The sequence below is a fragment of the Pithys albifrons genome, chromosome 5, assembly GCF_047495875.1.
Source record: "Pithys albifrons albifrons isolate INPA30051 chromosome 5, PitAlb_v1, whole genome shotgun sequence".
Lineage (NCBI taxonomy): Eukaryota > Metazoa > Chordata > Aves > Passeriformes > Thamnophilidae > Pithys > Pithys albifrons.
Window position 1 is genome coordinate 24,174,000 of NC_092462.1, and position 18,515 is coordinate 24,192,514.

The 18,515-nt window shown below is 41.8% G+C and overlaps 1 protein-coding gene across 2 annotated transcripts in view; it reads right to left on the reverse strand.

The window, feature by feature from the left end:
* Positions 1–18,515, reverse strand: part of PPP3CA (protein phosphatase 3 catalytic subunit alpha) — a 184,662-nt gene that overhangs the window by 103,840 nt on the left and 62,307 nt on the right. For both annotated transcript variants that reach the window (XM_071555919.1, XM_071555920.1), the window contains exon 2: positions 2,431–2,631. In XM_071555919.1, the coding sequence (XP_071412020.1) occupies positions 2,431–2,631 (201 nt within the window). The remainder of the gene's footprint in view (positions 1–2,430; positions 2,632–18,515) is intronic.

The window sequence follows — 18,515 nt, forward strand, 5'->3', positions numbered from 1 at the left end:
TGGATTAAAAAAAAAGAAAGAAAAAATTACTCAAAAAAAAAAAAGAGAGAAAATCTATGGAGAGGTAGAATTTTCTGTGTGTCTGTCACTCAGTTATGAACAATGGTATTGCACTTCTACAATTCCTTCCATTTATTCTGAAGTGTCAAAGAAAATGTCTGTAGAACCTTATTCTCGGTCAACTAAGTGCATCCTTTTATTCTTTCTATTTTCTTTATTCATCCATGGGCTGCAATATGATCGACACCTTTTCCACCAGAACTGTATGGCAGCATCACAAGCTAATTACTCCATAAAAGATGACACACATTACCTCTTCAGGTCAAGCCACAATCCCCTAGTTCAATGCAATTTTTAAAATTACAAGTCTTAATAACTTGAGTATTATTCTAGTCCAGACATTACACTCCTCAGTTTCAGAGAACATTTCCTGAAAATGAAGGTTTTGTTATTTCTGTGTTTATTTTGATGACTGCTACCAGTATTGCTAATAAAGATTGGTAACCCTCGTTCTGCAGCAGACAACCCTCCTTCTTGTACTTTTGTCAGAGTTCTTGAGAAACAAAAGTCATAAAAGGACCTGCCTTCTTAAATCAAGTTTTATACTTTGGCTTCACAGTTTAAACTGGCTGGAATTACACAGCTTTTGCCCCACAGCTCACTTTCTGTGCCACAGATCAATTACTTGCCTTCATATGCATTCATATCTGATAGCAACAAAAAGCACGGGAGGAGGCACATTAGGGCAAGCAAATGCATTCACACATTCAGAATGCAGGCAAAGGCAGGAGACAATTAGAGAAGGAAATTCAAATCTAAGGCATTTCTGGAGGATAAATGAAGGGGTGGTAGTGTTTCATAGCCAAGGGCAGGATGGGTTCTGCAACTGGCACTATTCATTAATCCTCCAGGCAACACAAACTGGGATTCTGCTAATTTTTTTCTGCACTTGTTATTTTCCTTAACATTTAATTAAAATTTCCACTTACTCTGACACCATTGTTCCTTCATAGAATCACAGAATGGTTTGTGTCAGAACTGACCTTAAAGACCAACTAGTTCAAACCCCACTACCACGGACAGGGATACGTTCCACTGGATCAGGTTGCTCAAAGCCCCATCCAACCCAGCCTTGAACACAGTTAGGGATGGGGCATCCACAGCTTCTCTGGGCAGCCTGTGCCACTGCTATACCATCCTCACAGTAAAGAGTTTCTTTGTAACATTTAACCTAAACCCATCCTCTATTAGTTTGAGACCATTATGTCTTGTCCTGTCAGTACATGCCTGTATGAAAAGTCCCTCTTCAGCTTTCCTGCAGGCCCCCATCAGGTACCAAGAAGAGCTCCCTAGAGCCTTTTCTTCTTGAGGTTGAACAGCCCCAAATCTCAGCCCATCTGCAGAGAGGTGCTCCAGTACTCTTGAGCATCTTTGTGGCTTCTTCTGGACTTGCTCCTACACATCTGTGTGCTTCCTATGTTGGGGCCCCCCAGATCTGGATGCAGTACTCCAGGTGAGGTCTCAGAAGAGCAGAGCAGAATCATCTCCCTCAACCTGCTGGTCACACTGCTCATGATGCAAGACATGTTGAACTTCTCACCCACCCAATTCCCCTCCATCATGGTTTCTATCTATCTATTCTCAGTCCAGCCTTTATTTGTGCTTGGGATTGTCCACAAGCCACATACAGGACCTTACACTTGGTCTTCCTGAATTTCATGAGGTTCCCAGCCCAGTGCTGCCTGCATGTCTGAACGGTGCTACTATGGTAAATAACACCTGTCATGGCTCGGCTTCACGAACGCAGATTTGGGCAGGGCTCTCCCCACGTGGGTGTGCCCTTCCAGCCTGTGCAGTGCATTTTTTAGGTGAGGCTCAGCGTGCACAGAACTGGCCCCACCGTTTAACTGCTGAGGTTCATCTGTTATGGTTGAGCGAGCTTAGCCAGTGACAGTGAAGTCCTCGGGACTAGAACCTACAGCCCCCGGTATTCCCAGGAGGTCTCCCATCCAAGTACTAACGGGGGCTGACCCTGCTGAGCTTCCGAGATCTGACAGGATCGCGTGTCAGGGTGGCATTTAACTGCCTAATAACATCTGTAAAATTATGGAAAACTAATACCTGGAGCAAAAGCCCAGATAACTTTTGAAGTGTCAGAAAGTAGTTCTAATCTTTTCCTAAAGACTAAAAATGTTCTCTGCCTTAGAAACAGAAAGGGCTCAGCAGACGTGATCCCTTCCTCTAAATTACAGCTGCTTGATGGCCTCCATTATCCTAGTGGTAGCAGGCAAAAAGCGAATCAAGTATTGGAGAGAATAAATGACTTTCCAGCTGCCTTTCAGCACCTTAGGAAGCCACATAAACCAATGCATTATTTAACATGTCCCTGCCAACAACCATACCCCTCCAGCATCATAAGTCCATACTAACCTGTGACAGGTGCATCTATGTCCAGCAGATTTTTTTCCTGGCGGAGAATCGAAGCTCCCTCTGTTACTATTCTCAAAGCAACGCTCTCCTCCAGTCTCCCTTCTTTCATAAGGTGTGCCTTTAAGATATCCACACGAGGTTTTCCATCGTTATCAAACACTTCCTTAGCTGTGAGCCGGTGACTTGGAGGAAACGGGACAGCTAAGAGGGAAAAAAACCCAAAAAATATGTGGTCACTTTTTACAGTAAATTTTCAATTACTGACAATGACACATTTCAAAACACATCCCTCCTGTGAAACAACGTTAACACAGATTTTCTACTGCCTCTTATAACTTGTGGTTGAAATTGTACATAGATTACCAAAGATATTATTAAAATGCATGTATTCTGCAGCATGTATTATTCACACATGCAAGAACAACTAATTCATGCTTATAAGAACTTGAAATGAATATTTGGGCCATATTTACAGGTATAAATATTCAAACAAGCCCCCCAAAAGGTATGGGAATATCAGGGAAAGGAGGCAATGGAGTTTAAACTGCTCTGGTAGCACTAGAGAATATTGATAGAAGACTTCCTTCAATTAACAGCATAAAATGCAAAAAACAACTGCAATATTTAATATCTTTGCATGAACATGCATAGATACACTCCAATTAAAATTCTAAAATCCAAGACAGACCTCTCTCTAATGACTTTGGGTAGGGGGATGGAAGATGTTTTCCCTGTGTAAGTAATAGCTAGCTACACAAGATACATTTGAAGCCCATCAAAGCACGCTTGAGTGCCAAACAGACCACTCCAGCAAAGGCAGGGCAAATGATGTATCCGACTGAAGTTGGAAATAAATGGATAAATAGGAAGGTTGTCCTAGCAACATGGCAGCGAATAGTGAGCTGCGTACTGCAGTCACATAAGGTCTGAGGCAGATGGCAAACTTCTATGTTCCTGTTCTCCAGCTGGAGTGAGAAGGCTCGGAGGTGATGCTGTCAGCTGCCAGGAAGAGGCTGAAGCCTTATCCCAGCTTAAGCCCCTTTCCCCTGCAGTTCAATCCAACTGCCATTAGGCAGCACCAGCCTCACCAGCCATAGGGCATTTACGCTGATCCCATACACAGCTGCGAGAGGGTCGGGTTGTTCAGGAGCTCCAAGCTGGGAGAGGAGGTGGCTGTAGGGCTGGTCTCAGCTGGCCACATCTGCAGCGCAACTCCGTCCCTGCCAAATGCCCTGTCTCCTGTAGAGTGTCTTACTGGCAACTTCGCCACAGTGTGAGACACAAAACTCTAATCCAGCAGATCAGTGTATCTGTTGGCTTCAATTTTTTTCTAATTTCACAATCAGTGTACTTCAAAAACAGCTCATAAATCACACACACTACTTAAAGTTCAAGCCAAGCACTCTTCACTTACACTACCAGAAGTAACAGAGCAGAAAATCAAAAATTCCACTTCCTGCAGTTATTTCTCACTGATATTTTTAATGCAAAGAGCTTCAGAAAATGCCCCCTCTTCCCCTTTTCTTTTCCTGACTCTTTTTTTCCTCCATTTTGCTGCCCCAACTCCTGCAGTCCATTCACTGAAATAGTCTGGTGGGGACTAATGCATGTGGATCCCTGAAGCCTGACTGTTGTTAGACTTAAACATGAGACAAAAAAGGGAAAAGGTGAAAATTCATGACATCCCTGACAGAACTGGGACTCTCCTGAAGAAATTACACTACAACCAAAGTTTAAAACACAGCCCTCAGCTCTGGAAAGCCCTATAGCAGCTCTGTGATGTTCCTTCTCTTAGACTGCCTTAAATCAAGCCATGTTTTGAATGGTACTGGTACCAGAGGAGGTACTGTTAAAGGCAAAAACCTTGTTGCCCTTTTCACAGCTATTGTGGGTTGAGCCTATTTCATGATGCTCACAAAAATGAGTTTATATGCTTTGTCAATATCTGCACCAGACCTTCAAAAGCAAGACAGCCATATAATAGAATGGTTTAGGGTGAAGGGGACCTTAAAGGCCATCTAGTACCAAACCCCTGCCATGGGCAGGGACACGTCCCACTGAACCATGCTGCTCAAAGCCTCATCCAACCCAGCCTTGAACACCGTGAGGGATGGGGAATCCACAGCTTCTCTGAGCAATGTGTGACAATGCCTCACCACCCTCACTGTAAGACATTTCTTCCTAATATCTAATCTAAACCTCTTTCTTTCAATTTAAAGCCATTTCCCCTTCTCCTATCTCTACATGTCCCAGTAAAAACTCCCTCTTCAGCTTTCCTTAGTTTCTCTTTAGTTACTGGAAGGCTGCAATGAGGCATCCATGGAGTCTTCTCTCTTCTATTCTCCAGGCTGAACAGCCCCAAATGTCTCAGCCTGTCTGCAGAGGAGGGGTGCAACAGCCGGCTCTCTGAGCACCTTCATGGCCCTCCTCCAGACTCTCTCAAAGAGGTCCACATCTGTCTTATGTTGGGGGCTCCAGATCTGGATGCAGTACTCTGGGTGCTCACCAGAGCAGAGCACAAGGGCAGAATCACCTCCCTCACCTGCTGACCACACTACTTTTGATGTAGCCCAGGATATGATTGACTTTCCGGTTTGCAAGAGCAGTGCCGAGACATGTTGAGTTTCTTGTCCATCAACACCCACAATACCTTTCCATCATGGCTGCTCTCAATCCATTCTCCACTCAGCCTCTTTGTGCTTCTGACTGCCCAGACCTTCCAAAGCTAAGTCAAGATCCCTTTCAAGGACCTTGCACTTGGCCCTGTTGAACTTCTTGTAGTTTGCACAGGCCTGCCTCTCAAGCCTGTCAAGGTCCCTCTGGACACCATCCCTTCCCTCCAATGTGTCGACCACACTGCAAGGGTTGCTATCGTTGGCAAAAAATACTGAGCATGCCCTCAATCCTGCTTGTCCATGTCACTGACATGTCACTGTCAGTCCCAAAATGAACCCCGAGTAATGTCCACCTGGACATCAAGTTGTAGACCACAGCCCTTTGAATGCAACCATCCAGCCAATTCCTTAGGCACTGCATGGTTTATCCACCCAATCCACATCTCCCCAATGTAGAGACAAAGATGTCACACAGGACAGCGTCAAATGCTTTGCAGAAGTCTGTGCAGATTACATCAGTCACATTTCCCTTACCCACCAAAACTGTAATCTCGCCATAGGCCACCAAATATGTCAGGCATGATTTGCCCTTGGTGAAGCTACATTGGTTGCCACCAATCACCTCCTTATTTTCCATATATTTTAGCACAGATTCCAGGAGGATCTGCTTCGTGATGTTGCCGCACACTGAGGTGAGACTGACTGACCTGCAGTTCCCTGGGTGCTCCTTTTTCCTCTTTTGTATAATGGGGGTTATGTTTCCCTTTTCTCAGTCAGTAGGAATTTCACCAGAGTGTCACAACTTCTCAAATATAATGGATAGTGGTTTAGCCACTTCACCAGTTCCCTCATGACCTACAGCTGCATCTCATCATGTCCCATGGACTTGTGCACCTTCAGGTTCCTTGAATAGTCTTGAACCTGGTCTTTCCCTGCAGTGGAGAGCAGTTCTTCACTATCGCAGTCCCTGCCTTTGCCTTCTGTGATTTGGGCAGTGTGGCTGGAGCACTTCCTTGTGAAGACCAAAGCAAAAAAGTCATTGAGTACCTCAGCCTTCTGCACTATCAAGTAACCAGATCTCCTGTATCCTTCCACAGAGGGACCACATTTTCCCCGGTGTTCCTTTGACCACTGATGTACCTATAGAAGTTTTTCTTGTTGCCCTTGATATCCCTGGTCAGATTTAATTCGATCAGGGCTTTAGTTTTCCTAACCTGATCCCTGCCTGGTTGGACAATCCCTATGTACTCCTCCCCGGCTTCCAACCTCTGTAGCCTTCCTTTTTGAATTTGCTTCCTTGGGCCTCTCTTCCCTCCAGGGTTTTATCCCACAACTCCACCAAGATCTTTCAAGAGGCCAAAGTCTGCTCTCCCAAAGTTGAGGGTAGTGAACCTGCTGTGCACCCTCCTCGCTGCCCTAAGGATCTTCTACTCCACCATTTCATGATACCACTACAGACCAGGCTGCCCTTCAGCATCACAGTTCCCATCAGCATCTCCTTTTTAACGAGAACAAGGCCAGCGTAGTACCCCTCCTCATTGGCTCCTCTACCATTTGGAGAGGGAAGTCATCATCAGTGCATTCCAGGAACCTCCTGGATGGCTTATGCTCTGCTGTGTTGTCCCTCAAACAGGTAACAGGGTGGTTGAAGAATCCTCTGAGGCCCAGGGCTTGTGCACATAAGGCTGCTTCTACCTGCCTATAGACAACCTCATCTGCTCAAGTCTTCCTGGGCATGTGGCCTGTAGCAGATTCCCACTATAATGGTGCCTGTCCCTACTCTCCTTTTAATCTTGACCCATAAGCTTTTGTTCAACTCCTCATCCATCCCTATGCAGATATACGAGCTATAAACAAATCATTATGCAACACAGAAAAAAAAGGTGAGAGAGAAGTCAGCAGTTCTCCAAGCCTCTCTCCTCCTTGTACAAAAATAAACCCCAGGAAAGCTAGCTAGTTTTAATGATCCTGCATTTCCTGCATGGAGGAAGGACAAGAGGGAGAAGTTGGTACTGACCTGCAGTCACTCTGGCAAGAAACAGCACACTGCACTAACTGGCCTTCCTCAACAAGGCAACTGTCACTGTTCCTCCCCAAAGGCACCACCATGTAAAAACCTATGCAGTGCACCATTACTTCCAGGTAACCACCATACATGCATGTATGCTGAAAGGAGATTTTACATTTATAAAGGCAAAGCAAAACAGAGAAACAATCAAGCAAACAAAAGCTATGACATAGAACCTGCTGATTTTTTTAAAAATACAGCAGACAGTGCAGCATTTTAAGGGTTCTGAAGGCAGAGCTTTAACAAAGATGTACCAGTGGCTAATTAAAGAAAAAAGATACTGTTCCAATAGCAGATGATTCATGATTAATTAGCAAAAACATGAGCGACTGAATAGACCACAAATTACATCCTCCATTATGGGAATATTAATTTTGAATGTACACATACACAGAGCTTCCACAGAAGGAACAACGTAAGAAATGGTCATGTTCATGTAGAAGTCAAACATCATTCTTTACTGGTAACAGACAAAAATCCTATAAATACAACAAACATTTTATTTCCACTGCTTTATATATAGCAATGTTACCATCTGAATACACAGGTATCCATCTGTCTCTTTTTCTGTTTGCTTTTTCTGCTTTTTCTAACCTCTGCTATTAGTGCTTGCAATAAATAACTCTCTCCCAGTGGCTTTACTGTTATCAGGAATGAACCTGAGAGTCTCATCAGACACCAACTGTGCACAGAGCATGCACAAGGAGGGAGAGCACAGAGCTGGGAGAGGAGGCCAGCAGGGAGAGGCAAGAGGAAGGAAGGAGTGGGGGTTGGCACTGCCAGCACCAAGCTCCTCGCCACAGCACAGGCTCCGGGGATGTTTTTGTAAAGAGACAGGCCTGTAAAGCAAAGGTCATAAAATGGGAGGGGCAATAAAATTTGAATCTACATACCATGTGTATCTTTAGACGTTTAGTGACAAATCACACTACCAGGTCATCACACAAGAGTCATGTATGCTTCATCATATTCTGCAAAACTTAAATCCTGGACTGGTCTCCATCTTGTTTACATCTTTATATTTGCATTAAAGTAAAAAACCAAACAAACAAGTATTCACCATGTGAAATACTACCCTGGTGGTTTGGTTATAAAATATGGACAGCAACCAAACGCGATAAAACGAAATTCTTAACCCTTTACCTCAGCCTGTCAGTAGCATTCTCCTGAAATCTGAAAACAAAAGAAAATACTCTTTAACTACTAAGTAGTGGGGATTTTTTGATTTTGGTTGGGTTTGTGTTTTTTTCTTTTACTTGTGCTTTCAGGTCTCTTGAGCATGTTCCAGCAAATGGAGGAAAAGATCAACCTGCTATTTTACTGTTCTTGCAGGCTCCTGCAAAACCCATCTCACCACTAACACAGCCACTGCAAAGGTCAGGCACATCGTTACTGTTTCCCTCAAATATTAAGCAGCCTCGCTGGAACAAATAAATAAATCATAAAGAGCTGTGCTTAATTAGAGTGGACCATGTGTGCACACATAAATAAAACACGAGCATGTGGCAAAGCAAGCACTATTTTGTTTATATATTATTCATTTTTAAATGAAGTTTTGCACTAAATTAATACTCTCAGAGGAGGCTGCCCATAGGAAAAACTCTCTTTCATCAATATTCAAGTTCCCTGCAAATTATCTTCCTCTGTAATGCCTATTCTATAATTTCATATAACTTATTACTATATGTCTGTATGTAACTATGTTTATAGCACACCATACTTTGATGAAAAATAAATGCTTTCCTCTTCATTTGTAGGGAAAACACAGCAATAACTGCCAATGTCTCAATAACCCAAAGCATTGCATTTGTCTGATGGCAACTTGCAATCTTTGGGTTTGAGAAACACTTGCCCTACAGCAGTGGCTGGAGCAGAAATTATTAAACAGGTCAACACTTATTCTAGAGGTGCCAAAAAAAAGAAGTCACACAAAGAAAGCTTTGCTTTCTTTTCATCTACTTTTTCAAAACATTCACACTTGCTATGCATAAAAAAATTTCCTGAAATGATGATAAATATCATCTCAGAAACTCCAACAAAACTGTATTTTTGAAGGCCCAGAACATTTTTAATAGTCAACCAACACTTTTTGCAGGCTGCCTTTGAAAATCTACCCCCATTTTTTATAGTGTGGTTGAACACATATCATAATGGTGAGCATTCCTGCTGAACAATAACCACATCAGTACTGCAGTTTTTACTATTTAATCAGAGTTCTGCAGTTCTGTACCATGCCGGGTCTGACTACACAACAATACATAAAGAAGGAGGCAAAGATCCACTTTGCAACCTAAAGACAACAGTTTAACACTACCTACCTAATCCCTGTACAGTTGCCTACAAACTTGTGGCTTACAGGGTTTCTGTGAACCAAAAGGGAAAGAAAGATGAATTTTTTTTTTCAAGAACACTACTTACTTCAGGTGACAGACAGGAACAAGAGGATGAGTCACTGCCATCCAGAGCTGCAAAGGGAAACAGTGAAAACCCCCAGGCAGTGCAGGGCTAACCAAAGTGGTAGGAAAGTAAAAGGGCACTACCAAAGATGCTCAGCCATGCAGGACATGGTGTTCTCATGTGACAAACCTGCCCCTTCCACAGATTTCCTCAGGCATCACAAGAATGATGCTTTCATCTCCATGCACAAGTTATCTGGAGACAGACATCATCCAAACATGCTCAGTCATTGGGACCTCTCTTTCAACCTACACATTATGTCCTCAGCAGGTATTTTTAGGAGTAGCATACAAAAAGGTGAGTTATTTAGAAGACAATTTCTTTTTAGTATGAAATTTTGCTCTACAGCACTCACGACATGTGCAAGTTTTTTGTCTCTTTGAATTTTAGACACGAAAATGTATCTCTATCTGGTCTAACTATTTATATGACAGCCTAAGAGCCAACCCAAAATCTTCTCAGTGCAGCTAAAAGTGGAACATGTCCTGATGTTTTCTAACAAAACCTATCGGGTTTCATTTTACATTAGCTACTGTCATTAGAGTAGGCACTGAAATTGGCAATCCCTTTCTAAAAGATCAAGCTTTCACCAGCTATTTTAAGCCATGACGTATTTGAGGACTGTTTTTACTAAATCTGCTCACCAGATGGTGATAGTGTTGGAAATTAAAATCTGGAAAATACATCTACAATATGAAATAAGAAGAAGCTATAAGGATTCCTATAGAAATTTAGCATGAATTTTACCCCATTGCCAACAAGTTGTTGTAGTGCAATCAGAAGTGCTCACAGCTGTATTTGTTTAAAGACACAATTAAATCAACTCCACTCATGAGCAAGGTACTTTGCTTCACAGAAAGCTGGGGTTTTCACTGGGCAAGTCAGTCAATACTGCATAAAGAAAGAGTCCAGCAAAAAGAATGTTGCATGAAGACACCTTACAGTAACAGAACCCGATAACCAAACCAGGAGCGGACAAGAGGGTCATTCCTCAACAAAACCCACAAATACCAAATTTAGGGAGAAAACAGAATGGAGTTCCTTAGACAGATATCTCAGCTGACAACATGGGAAACGGGCCACTTGAGAAGAGGCAATAACACCTGTGGCCCAGAAATAACAGAAGGTACTACAGGTTGACAAGGAAACTGCTTCACACAAGGCTGAGATGAGCCTTGCTAGCATTATTTTTTGACATACAAAAGCTCAAAATAAATTAAAAAAGGGAACAAAAGGCATTTAATCAAATACCCCAGTTATGATGACTATTTTTAATATCTTCTGACACTCCTATCAAAACTGGAGAACGTAACAGCAAAGACAGCCTTGCCTCAGAGAAGTTTGCCTAACTTTGGACAGAAGCTGTGCTAGGAAGGTGTTTGTACAAGGAAGGGCTGTGTCAATCCTGCAGTGCTGCCAACACATCGCCAAGCTGCTCCCAGGCAGTAAGGCACTTGCTGTGGCCATGCCATCACGAGGCTTCACCCCTTCATTCCAGTGAAAAGTCCCCCTCTATGAGTCCAACCCATTCCAGCACACTACAAGCAGTCTTCACGCAGTGTAACTGATACCTAAGGGAAGCAAATTCCTTACATAAAATACCCTTGCCAGAATTGAGCCTCAAACTTGCAAGGAAAAGGTGGAGTGTCCCCTGCACACCTTGTTACTTACCAAGAGAAGGAGGCTGCCTCTGACCAGCTGTGAAGCTGGGACTGACTGCACAATGTGCCAGGAGTTATTTTGTTACCTCTCAACCATAGGGACAGGGTTTTGACAGGAGGATCTCGCCTTAACTACCTCTGCCATTTTAATGAACATACAGGGATCGTTCTGCAAAGAGGTGAGTGGCATAACAGAGAGGAAGGGCAGTAACAATCACCATTAACTTGGAGCTACAGAACAGGGATGAAGCCCTGTCATTTCTGTCTAATTACCAAGCTGAGGTGCTAAGGGCTGACCCTGGCTGGACGCCAGGCATCTGTTCTCAGACCATGAAAGGCTACAGTACAATGTCCCACCACTTCAGGAACTGTTATGGTCTTTTCATGGCATTACTGGCCTTCACCAGAATATACAGTACCTACACAGCAAAACTTTTCTTCAACTCTTTAACAGAGCGTAACTGATCTCATAAGCTCAGGTCAAATTATACTTAGAAAGAACAAATATAAGGAGCTATGTCACTTTGACTCATCTCAAAAAAAATCCCATTAAAAACAACACCCACTGCTACAGGATTTGATTCTCTTTACATTCATCACAGGAAACCTTAAAAACCCTAAAGAAGAATTTATATGAAGGAGTTCTTCAAATGGGTTAGAGCAGTGATACATTATTCTTACTCTGGACTCAAATAAAGAGTAGTAATAAAAAGCAAAAAGGCCTGGATAAGCACACAAGATTTCCTTGGTGGTTTGACTTTCAACTGTTGAACTGATTGACATGTACCCCCATCTCAACCACTCTAAACGCTTTTATAATAAATTGAAGCATTAATATCAGTAACACAGAAAAATGTGTATTCCTGTAACAAGCCACATCTAACTCTAATTTTCAATCATTATCAAGCAATTAGCAATAAAAATGTTTTGTGGTTTCTAAACAAAGTCTGAAAAAAATGACATAAAAACTTTTCCAGAACATCATTTACAGGCCAACAGATACATCAGAGTGCACAGGCTGAGAACTGTGAAGAGGTACTGGTTGGAAAGGGAAAAGGAAGCAGGTACACTTGAAAAGAACTGCATTGAAGAAAAGCCTCAGAATTCATAGAAATGGGTCTGTTTGAAATATCATATTGTTGGTTATGTGGTTATTTATTGGTAACATTCTCAGAGTTATCTTTTGGCCAACTACTGGAATAAACAAACAAATCCTACCAGGCCTAGAGAGTACAAAACAACACACATCCCTATAAAATATTACAAAAATGTCTCCTTTCCTGGTGTTCAAGATCACATGTGAGTATCTTTGACCTTTATGATCTGTTCCTGTCCACAGTTCATGGATAAAAAACCAACGACAAAATAAAATAGAGGGGGAAAATTCAGTTTAGCAGGAAGCATTTCCAGTTAGGACCAACACATACAGTAAAAACTGGAAAATGTGATCGTAGCTTCCTGGCTCCATCAGAAAAGTTTGTTTTTCTACTTTGTGTGTTACACCCAAGTTTTTCCATAGGCTCCCAACTGAATACTGTTGAGCTTTGTTTTTATTAGCTTTTGGAACAGAGAACAATAATTACCCAGAGTTAAAATTCCTTTATAGGAACAAATCATTTGGAGAAAACAAAGTCAGGGAAAAAGAACTCTGTAACAATGGAAAATGCCACAGGTCTTCCAAGACTTAGATAAGGAATTAGGCACACTCCTCCATCCACAAAATACTTAAGTGATAGGTAATTTCTTTTCTATGGTAAAGCTGCATTATTGTTCCTAATTGGAAGCAATTAGGAAATGATTGCATATGAAATTATTTCGATCTACTGAGAAAAAACCAACAATCTAATCTAGGGCCTGAGAAACCTTCAGATATCAAGCCAGAATTTATGGCATCATTTTTTCCGACTTTCTGTTTCAACCTATTTCAGTCAGTTGACACTACCAAATTTCAGTGTCTTGTATGGAAAAGGTGGCAAAAAAAGGCACTGCAAACAATTCCTCCCCCAGAAGCTGAGTTGTCTCTCTGACTTTCTGAGCCTAATGGGGTACTAAGTTTGGTCAGATATCAGCTTAGCTTTGAGGCCCACCTCAAAGTTTCCAGCAACATGCAAAAGGGCAGAAAAAGAAATATCCTTTCCTTTCCAAAGCTGCTCCACTGGGGAATGTTTAAATACAACAAAGATTTAGTTTCCAAAAACTGACCACTGTGCAAAGTCTGGCACTAGTCAGAAAAATTTGTTTAAACATTTCATGGAACCATAGAATGGGACCTTAAAGACCATCTAGTTCCAACCCCCCTGCCATGGGCAGGACACCTTCCAGAACACCAGGCTGCTCAAAGCCCATCCAACTTGGCCTTGAACATTTAGTCCTAGAAGGAGGGATGAGGAAATGCAAGTAAAGCAGCCTTTATGTGCAGACATTCTGTTTTCTAACACTGCTTAAATGCCACTTTACAGAAACTGCTCAGCTTAAAAGTCAGCCTGCAGAAGTTGCTTCCTGGAACAACACCAGCACGTCTCTTGCTGCTACAAGGCAGACCACTGGGCAGAGGAAATGGAATTCCTGCTGGTGTTACAAGTAACCCTTTAAAAATACATCTTACATTTCAAATTCAGGGCCATCAGGCTGGTGATACCTTTCCCAAGGAGCCTGCAGCCTACAGGGCAGACAAGGGGACAGGGATGCTAACAAAGCTCATTACTTTACTGCCTCTGTCTTAGAGGTTCTAAGCTGCTGAACACTGATTTAAGGACTTGACAGTAACATCTTTAACTCATGTAAGTTTTATTTGGAATTTTTTTTAAAAACAAACCTTGGAAAAAACAAACAAAAAACTCGAACACCTGACCTAAATCAATAAATATCAGGATGTAAAGAACATTCAAAGCATTAATGTCTGAACTAAATCAAAAAATCATGCTAATCTGTCAGTGTTCACCCATTTTATTATTTTGCTGATCATGAGACACGCAGTAAGTAGGAGATCTACATCAGCACTTCATAAATCAGTCAGACAACTATAAAGAGTAAACACTTACAAATACAAATATGTGTAAGGACTAAGGGTAGCAGCAGCTAAATTAACATTAAAAAGTAGTTGAAAACAGCAGTTGATGGGTGGAGGTTTTCTTTGTTTGGGAGGTTTGTTCTGATTTTTTGATTTTTACTTTTATAATCCCAAACAGCTTTGCTTGCTTTAGTAACATTTTTGCCTTTGACAGAAATTTTAAATCAGTGTAATTCTACACAAGTGAATTTATCCTCACTCATACTGGTTAATGCTGTATGAGGAACTGGCCAAGCTCTACACATACCAGAGTGAAAAATACCATTTCAGAATTCAAACAGAATTCTGCTTGTTCAGCCATAATCAATAAACAGGAAACACAGAACAGGCATAAAAAAATGTGCCCAATTATATGATAAACCTAATTAGTGCTAGGTGACACCTATTACTCATCCAATAGCAGTGCTTTCTTATTCAGGGGTCAGGTCATATACCTGGAAAAACAGCATCATAAAAAGGCACCTGTCTTTCTTTTTTTTTCCTGTGCAGTTTAACATCTGGACACCACCAGTCCCCACAGCATGGCTTGGCTGTGTCTAGATTAGGATTTAGAGGCACACACTTCATGTTACACACAGTCATATTTAAACAAACAAGAACCCCACAAAGTGTTTACTAAATACCCAAAGACAGTTGAAATGACTGACTGGCTCCTCCTGGAATTGAGGTGTACTCAGCACATTGCTCAGGACAGTTTGTTATCTTGCCTGATATTGGAAATAACCCAGTTCAAACTAGAATATTTAATAGTGAAATTCGGCCCTTCATTTACAGAAGGGGCACGAGCTGAAGGCAAAGCAGGCCCTCCATGGGCACTGTAGGCAAAGATGCCTTTCTCTTCTGATGAAGTCCCATACAGGACTTGATTTTATTCCAACATGCTCAAAGAACTGATTTTCTTGTGATGTTAATAAAGTTCACACAGATCAATACTAAAGATTATGGACCACATTCACCACCATGCTATGCTGCTGTAATGCCATTAAACAAATGTTCTTTCTAATCCAGCATTAATGGATCACACTGAGCTTTGAAACTGGGTTCAGTCTGTTCTTGATGTCTAAATAAAACTTAGCAACTAAACCCAGTGACACTGGCATTACTCTCATGTAACATGGCTTTGAATCAGCCCTGGTATTTTTGTTTGGATTTCATGGCTTGCCTCTACCAGCACTTACACCACGGAGCATCCACATGGAAATTCTGCCCTGGACTCATCTCCAATGCGTATTTATTTCCACCAACTACCCTGGACTTCTCTAAAATGTTGCTTTTATTTTAAAAGTAACATATGAAGGACTTGTAAGAAAAAAAATATTTTTACAAGCAAGTTTTTCTTGACTGGACCATTATGTACTTTAATAGGCACTTTAGTTTTTTAACTGTTGTTCTGGGTTTTTTTATGGGTATACGTGGCAGAAATAGTTTCAAAGCCCTCAGAAGAGGCCTCTAGTCCGGTATTTAAAAGGATATTTAACCCAAATCCTCCCTTTATTTATTAGAGATGCTTTTATATTTTTTGTAAACCATATCTTCCCTCACATCTCAACTGCTGCTTAATAAATGTGTTAGATAAAAATAAATCTCTCTAAACTTACCATTTTGCTCATACTCTCTGAAACATTCTGTTCTTAAGCAGAACATTGGAGTTTAAAAAAACAGTTTAATGAGGCAGCAAGAGAATCAGACACCTGTGCTTTATTCCAGATCTCTTGTGTGCAAGAAATTTAATCTTCACATGCCAATGACTAAACACGCACAGGGACCTCAGCACCGGGGTGCTCAATTCTGTCATGCACCATTACGTGTTGGTCATGGTGACTCCGTGTCATGCTCTGTTAAGACCGGCACAACACAACAGGGCTCTCACAGCACACTTTCCAAAAAAAACCCCCAAAAATCCCATGAACAAGCACAGTTTCCAGAGAGACACCAAAAAGTCAGGACTCTCTCATTTGGTAATAGCGAGATGGAGTCAGACACTTATGGTCACATCTCAGTTCTGCAATGTCTCAGTGCAGAACAGGTCACTGTTATTGCAAACCAAGATCACAAGAGATTCCAATCAGCCAGAATTCACCTCACCCAGTGAAGTGCTGTGACTGAGAGACCTCAGCTCAATACCCTCTGCTCTTCTCCTGATGCACATCTTGGCTATAGAGCTGTCCAAACTGAGGTTTGGTGGTCTCCTCTCCTGTCTGTGATCAAACCCAAAATACTTTTCCAAAGATGACTCAAAATCCCTGGATCAGACAGGAGGAGGGGAAATGTGATGCTGCAGCCTAGGTAGATGCAGGCGCCAAGGAAAAACACCTGCTACAAAGGCCTCTTCCACATTTCACATTCAGTAGTCCTGGACATAAAAAATGGCCTCATCTATCCCAGAGTCAGGAATTCTGATGGCAACTTTCCACTTCTGCATGAGTGACTTTTCTCTGGTCCTAAGGAGTCTGATTTTTTTTTTTTTAATACTAAAAAGTTACATTTTCAAGACAACCTGAGGAATTTCTCTTTTCCTCCAGGAAGAAGTAATGGAGTATTAGTGCACCTTGCCAGAAGGTAAGAAATTTACTCCTCCTTGAACTCAAAAGTTTTAATTAGCCGAGGATGAAGGGGTAAGATTACGGAGGAAGAAGAGAGGGACAACTGTGGCAGTTACTGCTGCAGCATGGCAGGATTGCAGTGTGCATACATTTGTAGAAGTTGGTATAAATAATGAATGTTTAGACAAATAAAATTAAGATTTTTCTTTACATAAGAAACCATAAAAGCAGGACAAACAGGATTCAAGCGCTCTAACAAGTATGTCAAACTCAGGTTTCTTTGATTTCTGCTTCGACATGAAAGTAAGCACCATTAGGCAGAGGAGAAGCTCCAGATGCGATTTATCACGGAAATATAAAAACAGATCCATTCTGCAATGGATTGCAAATGGTAAGACACAGCCTATACATTTTCACTGGTTCTTAATCTCACAAGACCCCTCGCTAACTGTACTACCAAGAAATGAGCTTACATGTAAGGTTCATCAGAATTTTTTGGTTAAAGGAACTTAGCAAGAAACAGGAAATTTACACCTATTTGAAATATCATTTTACTGAGACATTACTGGACCAATGAATACAGCTGGCCTATTATATTATTACCAACATGAAGCAAAGTAGGACCTAGAGAAGCACACCAAGCTCACAGCCTGGAACCAAGGGGCCATTCAGCACACACAATTCTTGACGTGGCGCTTGGCTCTTCTGTCTCAGAATGCTGCGCTGCTCTGTTTCTGTTCGATGCATCACTTCAGCCCTGTGCATCATCTTGGCTCAAAGAAAACAATTCTGACTTAAGTGGAACACGGTTGTTAGTGCTTTCATTCAAACATCAAGGGGCTACTTCCTGCTACTTGCAAATCAAAGCACCATCTTTGCAAGAGCACAGTTATCACTGAGCAATGGGTTTGCATTAAGCATCTGATAAAGACCTTCGGATAAAAGGCGCATTTCACAACTCAAACAATAGGGCACACGGCAGCACAAGGACAGAGAATTCACTAGTTCTTGCTTCATGCAGATCTCCCCACTATTGAAAGAGGCTGCAGGAGGGTCACAGAAGTTCAGGGGAAAAGAACACTTTGCAGCATAAACGGGCAGTGGGAAAACAAGCACGGAAGAAAAAAAGAATAGGGAAAAGGTTCTAAGTGCTCAACACTACCTATAACACATCTGTAAGTACACACAGAGGATTTTCTCCTGTTTAATTCTTTTATATTCGTATGTACCACTGCAGTTTTAATAAAGTCCAGGGAAACAATGATCAATAAAACTACCCCTCATAGACTTCTTTTCTGCTACATAAAACCATCTCCAAGACCTCTGGTCTAGAGCTGGTCTCTAAAATCAAATGTAGTAACAATACCAACATAAAACCTGGTGATTCTCAAGGCATTCAAAATATTTAGGGTTTGGGAATTGTCTCCTCTTTCACGCTTTTAATGGCAAATTTCTGATGCAGCACACATTTAAAATGCCTGGCATGGCCTCACCTGTGATTTGATAATGCACATGCAGCAAAATCTGTGAGGTGATGCTGTGGGCTAATGCTCTGATGAAACCTTGGCTGGGCTGGGTGAGAATAACACAGAAGCAGCAAAATATTTGCTACATCTCTCAGCTGAGCCTGCAGAATAGATCCTGCAGGTACCTGATTTTTATCCCCAAAAT